The 12533-nt window shown below is 42.7% G+C and overlaps 1 protein-coding gene and 1 pseudogene across 1 annotated transcript; both read right to left on the bottom strand.

Annotated features, from left to right (window-relative positions):
* Nucleotides 1-221: 221 nt before the first annotated feature.
* On the bottom strand, nucleotides 222-12358 carry rab10 (RAB10, member RAS oncogene family). Its single transcript, XM_056580735.1, has 6 exons — nucleotides 11682-12358; nucleotides 6674-6734; nucleotides 5326-5464; nucleotides 2955-3044; nucleotides 1484-1585; nucleotides 222-1381 (listed from the first exon to the last, which is right to left on the bottom strand). The coding sequence occupies exons 1-6, from the start codon at nucleotides 11806-11808 to the stop codon at nucleotides 1295-1297; spliced, it is 606 nt and encodes a 201-aa protein (XP_056436710.1). The 5' UTR covers nucleotides 11809-12358; the 3' UTR covers nucleotides 222-1294.
* On the bottom strand, nucleotides 2578-2698 carry LOC130375129 (5S ribosomal RNA; annotated as a pseudogene).
* Nucleotides 12359-12533: the final 175 nt, after the last annotated feature.

Genomic DNA, 12533 nt, shown 5'->3' with positions numbered 1-12533 from the left:
TACAGGGCACATCAGCACAAATTTAACCTTCCATGTCTAGGAGATCATGAATTAGCCTAGCTTCATGTCAAGTACTTTAGGAGAAGGTTTATAGAAAAGTGTTCCCAACATGTCTTTTTCGAAGACATTTCTGCACACTGGACAAAATTGAGCACACAAACAAGGTAACTTAAACAAGCTTATTTTTTTATTTTTTTAATGGATCTGCAAAATTGTTTGAATTTCCAAAGAGAACTTTTTGGACCTCCCGCCCACAGATAACAAAGTGGCAAAATAAAAAAAAAAGAAACTCTACAGCAAGGCTTCCAAACCAAAGAAATCTGCATGCAGGAAAACAAAAACCAAAGAAACAGAAGTAACCCAAAAAGGGAAGTGAAAACATACGCTGTAGAGAAAAAATAAAAAAAATAAACAGGACACATGACGTTCTCTTAGCTGGAGGAGAAATTCAAACGCTTCTGCCTCAGTTCTGCTTCACGAGGAAGGGATGGAACCAGAACAGATTAAATCGTAATTTCATTCGGTGGATGTGGCTCCGCCCACCACACAGCCCCGCCCCTGTCATCCATATAAGGCACAGGACAAAATAAACCCCACATACAAAAAGGAGCTCGCCACGTCTCTGTCACTTGGTAACAAATCTTAATATGACCAAATACGGTTAAACAACAGAAACCCCACTAGTGTACAAAATGTTAATAATACATTTGTAATTTTTTGTGTAATTTCATTTTTTTTTTTTAATTTTATTTCTCGTATTCCTTTGGATGAAAGTGAGTGTTCAGGAAACAAGAGGGGGGAGGGGAAGGGTCCATTCATGGGAGCTCAGGCAAAGGAAGGTTAAAAATGTGAGCTAATCTTTTCACACACTCATTATTGTACTTTTTTTGCAACCTTAAAAACAAATGACAAGAAACATGACATGACAGGACTTTTCATTGAGAATAAAAGTGATCCGAGAGCAGTGGAGAGTGAAACAATGGGAAGGGACGAGGGACAGATGGATTTACCGTCGTTTTTTCTTGAGACAGAGACACAGAGAGAGGGTGTGTGTGTGTGTGTTTGTGTGCGGTGTGTTTGTGTGTAGGTGCGTGTGAATGCGTGTGTGAGTGTGTGTGTGAGTGTAGAACTCAAGAGATAGGTTCGCGAGTGAGAAGAGTTAGAAGAGATAGCGGTTAGAAAAAGAGAAAGAGGGGATGTACATATAGGCATGTGTGTTAGTGTGTGTAGATGGGTGGGTGAGTGGGTACGTGCGACGTGTGCGTGCTGTGTGCAAGTGAGACAGGTGAGCTGTTCAACTGCAGCACTTGCTCTTCCAGCCTGTGACTCCGCCCCCACTGCTGATGTCCACATTTTCACTGTTGGGCTCTTTTACAGGCGTCTGTCGAGAGATCAAACGGAGGCAGAACACGGCATTACTGAATGAGCATACCTCCTCCAGGGCAGGCAACAGTTAAACACTTTGAAAACTCCCGACACGTACCTTTCTGAGGATGTCTTCTGCTAACGTCAGGAAAGCCTTCTCAATGTTGATGTTGGCCTTGGCACTTGTCTCGAAAAACCTAATGCCGTGCTCCCGGGCGATCTGCAGAGACGGAGAGAGGGAGGATAAGACTAGGGAGAAGTGACAGAAACACGCAACACACACACCAGTTGTTCACAGAGTCTGTGGAGTCTGTGTGTGTTGCTGTGTGTAGTGTGAACAACAACTGGTCACCTCTAGGTACCTCCTAGCTTGGGATAGTTCTGAAACATGTCTCTGGGCTTGTGCTAGTCACGTGGGCTGCCTTCCGTTTCCGGCCAGCATGGCAAATAAATGAATGACAAACCTCGGGGGAAGGACCGTCGTGAGGAAAAACAGCTGATTGTAATCGCCTTTTCACATGGGCACACGTTTTGTGCCGTCTATGTGGCAGATTGTAGCGTTTGCTCCAACCATAGCAGTACGATTAAGTACTGAACTCTGATCCCATGCCAAACTGAATGCCCTGACCTATGACCTTCCCTCCACCCCGCCGGCTGTTTGGAGGCACTCCTTGAGAGGTAGGAGAAAAGTGAAAGAACACTGTACAGTAGTATGTACTACTGTACAAACATACATAATTGACTTTTTTGGCTTGACTACAGTCCTATTTTGTGAATTGAACCCGGATATAATAATTGATTGAATATATATAGTGCTTTTCTAGACACTCAAAGACGCTTTACAGTGAAGGGGGGGGACCTCACTCACCACCACCAGTGTGTAGCACCCACTTGGTTGATGCATGGCAGCCAATCTGCGCCAGAACACTCACCACACACCAGCTTGAGGTGGAGAGTGAAGCAATTAATGAGTCAGCCAATTGTACAGGAGGATGATTAGGGGGCCAGATTGAATAAGCCTAGTTGGGCAGTTTTAGCCAGGACAGCGGGAAACCCCTACTCTTTGCGATAAGTTCCCTGTGATCTTTAATGACCTCAGTGAGTCAGGACCTCAGTTTTACGTCTCCTCCGAAGGACGGCGCCTTCCACAGCACAGTTTTTGCACTGGGGCAACAGGATTGATGTTAAGGCCAGAGGGGAAGAGTGCCAACTATTGGCCAACACCTGGTATTCCCAGGCGGTCTCCCATCCAAGTACTAACCAGGCCCGACCCTGCTTAGCTTCCGAGATCAGACGAGATCGGGCATGTTCATGGTGGTAAGCTATATTCCAACAGTGTTAAGTCGGGTATGTTTATATTTCGATTAACTTATTGTCATGATATCATATTTGATACTGGCCATTGTTGAATTGAATATATAACCTTGGGTACTTCTACCCCAGCCTGCATTCCTCCAGTTGAAGAACCCAAATGCCTCCATACCTGTTGTTGATCGGGTCACCCTGAACAAAGCAGGAGCAGGACACTGGAGTGGTAGTGGGAAAGGGATATAGAAAGCCTGCATGGCCAGCAGACAGCACCAGCTTACCTGCTCTCCCTTGGCCTTTGGTACCACCCTCTTGTCCTCCATGTCACACTTGTTGCCTAGCAGCATTCTCTCCACGTCCTCGTTCGCGTGCTGAAGAGAGAAGGAAAGAACATGGCCGGTAAGCATGGCACACAATTAGTCTACATCAAGGGTTGACATCTTTCCTTTACAGGAGGGTTAGAGAAGCCAGTAGTCTGCATGCGTGTCATGGCCCTGTGTCTGAGAACAGGAGAAGGGAGGTGGCTTGGATCAGTCAGGTTCTGTGCAAAATGTCTGTTGACATGCGTATTATGTGTGTAAGAAAAAACACATCGATCGGAAAATGATGATGCTTTTAAAATCTACTGGAAAACAAACAAATTGTTACAATTAGGGGAAATTTTTAAAAAAGGATTTAGAATCAAAGGATCCCTTCTCGGCAGTATGAAGTGGAATAAATAGTTTTGGTTTCAAGGAAACATGGCCTGGTTACTTTTCCTTGAGCTCTATGAAAGACTGTTTGCCAAAAGAAAATGCTTCTGGCAGGCATTCCATAAGAGTCCCAACTCAGGCCATCTCAGCAATGCTTAACACAAAACACATGGAGTTCAGGCTTTGAAAGAGTCCTCCAACAGACCCGTCACCATATGCAGACCGTCCATTAGCATTAGATTAGGGTGTACTGCTCCCCTTATGTATTAGAACAGATACAATGGAGGTGTCGGGACCAAAAACGTGGACAATAGGTGGTATGTACACTAAACACAGATGGATAACCAGCTGTGTCATCGGTGAGATATTAACAAACCAACAGGAGAGGCTGCTTATGTTCAATAGTGAAAATGTGTCAAGTAAATCATTTGGAGAAGAAACAACCCTGTTCTGCTTTTCTGTTCCTGAGAATCCAGTCAGTTTTTTTGTTAAGGTAAACGGACATCTATGAGGTTGAGGCCAACTTCAATGAGGAAAATAATTTGAAATGCCAGTGGAGGAAGAGAGGGACGAGATAACCCTTCATTATATGTTGCTGTATTATAATTCCATGTCAGCCAGAAAGTGCTAATCAAAGAATTGCAGTTTATTTCAAAGAGCAAGTCAGTAAATGCAACATCTCTATGTACTGATGACCTTAAGAGACAAAACTAGCTTAGGCCCAATCCCAGGCCCAATAAGGGGTAGAAATGGGATTCGGCCTTACTCTTCACAACACTGTTTATGTATCCCACATCTCAAATCCAATTTAGCCTGTGGCTGTGCTCAAGAGACGGCACATCTATCGGAGCCATCAGAAGAAGCAATTACTGTGAGATTATGCGAATTAGTGCCGTTAGAAAATTAGAAAGTAGAAAGTAGAAAAAATGGAAAGCTATATTCCCAACTCAAACCTATAGACCTAGCATTGATCTGCACTACAGATTAAGGCTGGGACAACGTGTCGACTTAATCGATGACGTCGACGCATAAATTACGTCGACGCGAAAAATGCGCGTCGATTCGAAAAACCCAAAACAAAGATGGCGGCAATTCTTTAATGTAAAGGGAAACGATTCCGTGATATGTCGTCTTTGCAAAATGGAGATGGCTTTCCATTTTAGCACCACGGCAATGCACCAGCACCTGAAGAGGCGCCACCCGGGAGCAGCTGCAGATGACCGAGCACAATAGAATTCTAAGAATGCATTACTTTGCACTTTTATTTTGGAATTTAAAAAAGGCAATAAACATGCATTGCAATGTTAAGGAATTCATGTTTTTTTCATTCAGATATGTAAATCAACATGTATAAATTGCTATTAGTCAATTAATGGGGAGATAATCGATAATCGAAATGGACTGAAAAAAATGAATCGTTAGATTAATCGATGCATCGAAAAAATAATCGCTAGATTAATCGCTTAAAAAATAATCGTTTATCCCAGCCCTACTACAGATGGAATCCAAGTTATACACTATGTTTCTTGAAGAAGGCACCGTCATACAGACCCAGGAAAACAGTATGATAATACTGATTGACTGAATGTATTCTGTGTCATTGATGCATGACTCTTTCCCCAAAAAAAGGAAAAAAGGTAAACTTGGAAAAATTTGAGAAGGACATGGGCAGTGTAATTGAGTTTCTTATTTCCTATTAAGGTATATGTGGCCTTTATGCATGACAATTCTAAGAGGAACACCATACATGTTTATTAGTTGAGCTTTAATGTCACAAGATGAAGGATGAAGACAAATGACATAAACGGCAGAGATGCAAGTGCATCTATGGGTGCCAGCAGCTTTATTTCGGTTTGTTCATTTGCGTCATTACTTACTGCCCTCTAGTGGCTGGTTTGGCAGGAATATTAAATATGCTTCCTCGATCTCCATGGGGAAAATGTGTGTGGGGCTTCCTCACCTCATCGATATTGCGCAGCCATTTGCTGATGTTTTCGAAGCTCTTGGCGTTGGTGATGTCGTAGACCAGCATGATGCCCATGGCTCCTCTGTAGTAGGAGGTGGTGATGGTGTGGAACCGCTCCTGGCCGGCTGTGTCCCTGCAGAGACAGACAGACACTCAGCGGGCAACCCTCAAGATGCAATGCATTACAGTCAGTTCCAGCACATGCTGTACCCTAGTTGTACTAAAGGTCCATTCTGTGCTCACCGAGGTTTGTATTTCACCATATATATATATATATATATAACTGTCAGCAGCAGGCATCCCCCCTTCAATGTCTATTGAATGATTAGCATGATAGACAAACTTATTCTTTTGTGACCTTGCTCAAATGAGGTATTTATAACCAATGACGTGCAAGCAGTCAACGTTAAGAAGTCACATGATCAGGGAGAGCCAGGTCTGTGATAGTAACATGTTAGCTTACGCTATCAGTTGAAATTAACATGAACGTTGCTGCCATTGCAGGTTCCAGCCTACTAATGTCTACAGCAAAAGATAATTCATAAAAATGTGGAAATGTCACGCCCAGATTGACATTTCTACTGGCAACCAGACCACATTCTGCGGCAGCGTTACCGTGCCTCTAATATATGGAAGAAATGCAGATGCAAATAATTATGAACGTTTGAGATTAATGTCTCAAATGAAAATCAAAAAGTACTCCCAGTATATTTTTTGCTAAACTATGCTTCAAGATCCATGGATTCCAACTTGCTCTAGCACCGTTTCCCAAAATGCATCTCTGCTTGCACAGGCCACAACCCCCACTAACAACTGACCACCATTATACGTCATTGGGGCCAACTTGATGTCAGGGTTGAAATCAGTCTGCACCAGACAAATGCTTAATAGATTTTCTGGTGTTTAAGGGCAAAAGAAAAGGGAAACTAGCAACCGCTACAGCTATAAGGTTAATGTCAGCTCAACGTAGCCTTCCCCTTTTTTAGACTTCATTCCCAAGTACACCTCAGAGTTATTATGTTACATACAGTCATAAGGGTAGCATGTGAGACGTGGTATGTTTCTGCAGAAAATGGCTATCTAATCTTCCGACTGTGTGTGTGATAAAGAATTGCCTCAATTTGAAAGCCTCAGCTGTCACAACATTACACACATTAGCCACGGTGCTATTGCTTTGTAGTGAAATGGGAATCAAGCCATTATGATAAAACAATAATTTCCTTCCCTTTGTTAAGGCCAACGATAATAAACGGATCAACACTGGATGGCAGAGCAGCTTAAACCCAACCACGCACAATGGCATGATCCGCAAACAAGCAACGCCTCAAAATGATCCACTCACCATATCTGTAGTTTGATCTTTTTTCCTTGCAATTCAACGGTTTTGATCTTGAAATCGATACCTGAAATACACAAGAGAACCAACTTTAATGCAGGCACCATACAACATCCATACTTTAGACAGCCACAGCCCCTCATGGATTACAAGTGATAGAGGAATGATAGCCCCAAACACGACTTTAGGGGATCACAGTAACCTAAATCAGGGGATGGGAGAGGAACAGAGAAGGAAAAAGCGGAGCAGGAATGGAGCGCTAGGCAGGCATGGTAGGTAGAGAACATGTCAGAGAAGCAGACCGCATAGGGCCATGGAATGGACACCACTATAGAAAATGAGTGACAAGCAGAGACAATAAGGTTATCTCTTGTTCATTCTGCTGCGTCATCCTCAGGCCCTCAGCCTGTTATTAGACAGAGCGGCTGAACGCAACCAAATGGTTACTCGCGTCCAAAAATCACGAGAAATTGTTTGCGTTTTGCACCCAATGGTAATTTTCCGTCACATACTATATAGGTTGTTCCTTGTGGTTTGGAATGCTTCACAATTAACATTTACATAACTACGGTACATACATAACTATTACAATTGTCTATTGGAAAAGTAGTTTGAAATGCAATAGTATTTCATAATTGGATTTCACACAATGCATACAACACAAGGGTCCTCCTCAACCCTGTGATTGCAGAGCCGCCTCTTAAGGTGGGTGTCACAGCGCTGTCTCAGGCAGCGTGGCAGCTCAGGAAGAACAAGACACGTCGTTTCATTGGGGTTTTGAGTTTGTTCTGTGATTACCATTGTTGTTGTTCCACAAAATCAGGGTCTCAAGATAACTTTTCAGCTGTCGGCTGAATAAATGAAACCATCAAGCAGCCGTACAGCATAGTTGAGTTAAGTTATTTTAATAACGGGTTACTAAAAGAGCAAGCAAAACTGAATCACTGACCTTTAAAGGGTCGTGTTGTTTAAGTATTAAGGTTCGGTAAGCACTACTAGATGGGATGGACGGATCAACTACTTACAGTGCGCAGTCATAGCTTTTGGAATATTTCATAGGTCATTGGATATTCAACAGATATTTGTGATGCATGATAAAGTGGTCTAAAGCAGGGAGCGTAAAAGACAATCAGCCGTGAAGGTCCCGATGGGTCTCGCGGTGTTAACTGACACGGTGCCTAAATAACAGCACTAAACAAGGCCAACAAAAAGGGGCAGTCTGCACATTTTCATCAGAGTTGGTCATATAATTATTATAAACAGTGATACTTTATATTAGCTTTCTTACACTTAATTATATACACAGCCAGTTACAATGAAGACTACCGGTAAACGTCAGTGTGAATTAGGTCTGGAAACAATTTCAAAAATGCTAAAAACCTTCATCATCTTCGGTGATTAAATGAGACCCCTTGTTGATGCAGTCACTTTTCGCAGAGTACTGAGCCGTCAGTTTGGCTAGTTGAGCCAGAAGTTAAGGCAGCTCTTATGTCAGAAACAGCTGTGCTCTAGGTTGGGCAAGCCCATAGAATAATGAGGGAACAGCCTGCCAAAGTGTGACTCACTGACCTCTGCAAACATACCCCAGAGAGAGGGAGGGAGAAAAAGAACGCTAGCAAGATGGGGGTTTGTGACAGGAAAATGATCTACATAAGACAAGGGGCAGGCATGGAGAAGAGATGCATATCTGAAAATCATATAAAACGAAATACACAACTGCATGCATTGATAGATTCAGTTTCAGATAAAGGGCATCAAGTTTGATTGTAGATTTTGGTGGAAGAATGTAATGATCATTCAGTGTGGTTTCTCAGGAATGCATTTACCACATGCATTTACTTTGTACCATTTATTTTTTACATAAGTCCATTTATATCACAATATAAATATAAAATGTGATATCTATATTGGTTAGACTTTAAAAAAGTGAACTTATTTACTCCTTACAAAGACTGAAGGCAAACCAGTGGTGGAGACAAATTATCTAGGGGCATACTTCAGGCAAAAACTAAAAGGTTGTATTCAGTGCACAGATGTTCATCTAAACAGCATTTTCCAAATGTACGATACAGAGCACTTTAGCTGTACCAAATTATACTGTAGCATGAAATTGTGCATTTCCATTACAAATTCACTCATTGGGTCTAGAGCTTGGGGACCATCTCCCCATCTAAAGCACACTGGTCCTTGGCTGAAAAACAAGTTCAGAAGACCTCACAACAGTTTGTTGGCAAAAGGGGTCTTTGAGTTGACCATAGCAGTAGATTGCTTCATAAGTTTTGTTTTGAGTTTGGTTTGATGGTTCAGCCTGGATAGTCTGCTTTTAATGTTGCGTGTTAGGAGTTTAGCCTTTTTTCATACCCCGGTTAGGGGTGTCATATTCATGTGGAAATGGAGTATTCTCCTCCTCTGCATCGGATTCCTGATCTGATTCCAAAAGCTTACAGAACGAATCACACAGCCGTAGTCAATTAACAACTTCCTATGCGTCGCAGATTCCATCATTTAAATGGCGGCCGGCGGCAAGAATTCAATGGATTATTTTAGCCATACACGACTCCTATAGAAATTAATGCATTGGGTGACATCGCAAGTTACCGCCCAACCATTCTAGAACATGTAACTCCAAAATGTAATTTATGCCAGATTCATCGATTTCAAATTGAGTAATATCTTATTTGCAATGTTGACCTATTATGCATAAAAACACACATCAAGGTGCCATCAATTCCAGTAAGCAACTTACTTGGGCATTATTTTAGTCCAAGCATTGCTTTGGTGAAACTCAAAACATTCTGTAAACAATTACACTATGTGGGGACACATCATTTGGAATCAAGGGTTGCAAGCAGATTGTCCAAAGATTAAATTAAACTAAAACTTTGAAAAGCTGACGATTACCTATAAAGAGAATTTCTCTTGTTTTGAAAAGAAAGAAATCCTGGTAGCAGAAAATATAATTGATGTTTGGGTTACATCGAAGAACAATTTCTTTCTAAAGTAATAATTCCACCATCAGTTTCCGACAAAGCTAAATTTCTTGACTTGAATTTGTGTATTAACTAAACTGGCAGGGAGAGAGAGAGCTCTAGTGTGAGTGACCGAGAGAGACCAAGGGGATTTGAAAGTGGACAGGGAGGGAGGGGGGGTGTATGATGAGAAATGGTGTGTGTGTTTGTGTGTGGTTGGGGGGGGGGGGGGGGGGGGGGGTTCCGGTGGTATTTTAAGAAGCAGCTGTGCATCTCTGTCTCTAAAGGTATGAGTGCTGTGTCAGAAAGGGTCTACACAGGCTGTGAATGCACACACAGACAGACCCATAAATTCAATAAGACTCTTTGTATGTCGAAAAATCCAATAGCATTACTTTCATTTCCTCTATCTGCTTTCAATACCAAGCCTATTGATATAAATATATATAGCTTGGAATAACAATTCGACTTTGCTTTGGCATTGTGAGACCCTACGAAATAGAGTCTGCTTTTGTTTAAGCTGACCAGCTCCACGATAATTGCCAATTGAAACATGTTGTATTGAAACAGATTTGAATGCACTTCTTTATGCACTTATTAACTACCCATTTCGAAACAACAATGCCAAATCAGTGATTTGATGAATTGGAATGATGACGATAGTAACATGGTATGGTTGCATCAGTTATACATCAGGCTACTATTGGTCATCCACACTACAGTACTTCATCCATGATCCACTCCGGTGCTAATCTTAACTTAACACTAACCATTGTAAGAGCCAATATCTCTACAGAAAACAGAGCGCAAATGTACGTGCACTTACAGCCAACGCAAGAACAATGCATCTGCAACATACTATGACAAGCATGTAGCATTTGCCTGTGGTTTGGCAGTTTGATGAGATGGATACAAATGAAGTCTGAACTGGCATCTCTAGTTTATTCTATTGGGGTTTTCCTTGTTGTCATGCAATTGTCAACTACACAATGCTACCGAATAAATATTGTCGCAGAGTATATTAAAACTAAATAGAAAATGAGGTTACAATGACATTCCATCGCAATTGAATTCACCTGATTGTTCAAAACACATGACAAAAGGTGAACTTGTATTGTATAGCTCAAGAATCATTGGTTATCAAAGCTCTGGTAACACCAGAACTAATCACAATTTAAAAGGACGACTCTAGTGAGCGCTATGTTGACTGCTTCAATAGAAGAAAGTAGCCCATGACGCCACTGCATCAATCTTTTATGATATTATTTGACACACCGGCTCATTCAGCATATCGCAAAGTTATGCCATTTCAACGTACACGGCATTAGATAGAAAGTATGCAGTATACATATGGAAGAATCTAACACAATGGCTGTTATTTACTTGGGCAGCTCAACATATAAATAAAACCTATGCATCGGCCTTTGACTAGCCGAGGTTAGCTAGCTGATCTAAAATATCACCACCTACCAGAGTGGATCGACCTGACAGCGGTGACACTGCTGTCAATGCCCTCACAGATACCCTTAATGCTCTTCCATGCTCAGTAACGTTAAGTCACCGCTCAGTATTATTCAGAATCCGCTCAGTAGCGTTCAGAATCCGCTCAGTAGCGTTCTGAAACCGATCAATATCGTTCAGTTACCGCTCAGTAGCTTTCGGTAACGGCTCAATTCCGTTCAGTAACCGTTCAGTATCGTTCAGAACCGTTCAGTATCTTTTAGAACCGTTCAGTATCTTTCAGAACCGTTCAGCATCTTTCAGAACCGTTCAGTATGGTTAGACCTGACATCGGGGTTCCCCGCCGGGGAGGGCTCCATTGGCAGTATTAGCAGGCCTCAACGAGTACACGTTAGCTGGTGCTGGCCGACAGCGGTACGACCAGCCAGCCCAATGCTGTACTTCACACCAACAGAAAACAATGGTCCCAGTTAAATCAGTACAGCGTACCACCCAAGAGCACATTCAGGGGCGAGGCAGAGCAGTACACTTGCGACACCAACGTTACCTATGGTGGAAATGAAGGTGGTGTTGACCAACGTTACCTATGGTGGAGATGAAGGTGGTGTTGAAGGCGTCGTCAGAGAAGCGGAACAGCACACACGTCTTCCCCACGCCCGAGTCTCCGATCAGCAGCAGCTTGAACAGCAGGTCGTACGTCTTCTTCGCCATCGGTAGACGATGTGTTGACCGGATCAAACACGGGGAACGATGTCACACGTTGATGCGGGGTCTCGCGCCAGCTCCTCCTCAGCTAGCTCACTGCGCGCTCGCTCCGTGTCACTTGACTGTGCGATTCAGAGGAGTTGATTAGCCAAGGGAGCTAGTCGGCTAAATACCACCCAAATGTGTCAGAACAGGATCCAGAGAGTGGCGTTTATTTCCGATGTCCGACTCTTTCCCCTACGGTATTAGAACAGAAAGCAAAAAAAAGTATCTCTTCCCGAGTGATTCCTCTTTTCCACTCTTTCTTTCTCCCACACAGTCGGGACAAAATGGCCTCTCTACCCCGACTCCCTCTTTCTTCAAACTAATAGCAAGCTAATTCAAATTCTTGGCACACCCCGACATTCCAGTCCTTGTCGCAACCTCGACCGAAACGAATAAGAAAAATTCCCAGGCTAAAAGTGTGTCAAAGTAAAGAGCCTTTCACGTTAACTTGTCTTGCTGAAGATTACAAGCCCAAATAGACGACCGCCGTCGCCTTCGAATGAGAGCCACCACGGCGACACCCTAGTTTCCAAAGCACGCCTTCGCCCGCCCCTTCTGTCAAAATGTAGGCACGTCATTGGTCTATACCACTGCTTTTCAAATACATAAGCGCATGTAATTGGCTAGTGCTGCTAACATAGAGCGATATGAGGCGTATTTAAATTGCAATAGAAAGAGGGCAAATG

The sequence above is a fragment of the Gadus chalcogrammus genome, chromosome 21 (genome assembly GCF_026213295.1).
Source record: "Gadus chalcogrammus isolate NIFS_2021 chromosome 21, NIFS_Gcha_1.0, whole genome shotgun sequence".
NCBI classification, from domain to species: domain Eukaryota; kingdom Metazoa; phylum Chordata; class Actinopteri; order Gadiformes; family Gadidae; genus Gadus; species Gadus chalcogrammus.
Note: the sequence above shows the minus strand (reverse complement) of the source record. Positions and strands in the feature narration are given on the sequence as shown.

What these genes read in the sequence shown, in the direction of transcription:
- rab10 (XM_056580735.1), bottom strand. Translation starts at nt 11,808, where the DNA reads ATGGCGAAGAAGACGTACGACCTGCTGTTCAAGCTGCTGCTGATCGGA. An exon ending in AAGATCAAACTACAGATATG is followed by an intron (nt 5,465 to 6,673) that starts GTGAGTGGATCA and finishes CTGTCTCTGCAG; the next exon opens with GGACACAGCCGGCCAGGAGC. An exon ending in GGCTGCGCAATATCGATGAG is followed by an intron (nt 3,045 to 5,325) that starts GTGAGGAAGCCC and finishes TTCTCTCTTCAG; the next exon opens with CACGCGAACGAGGACGTGGA.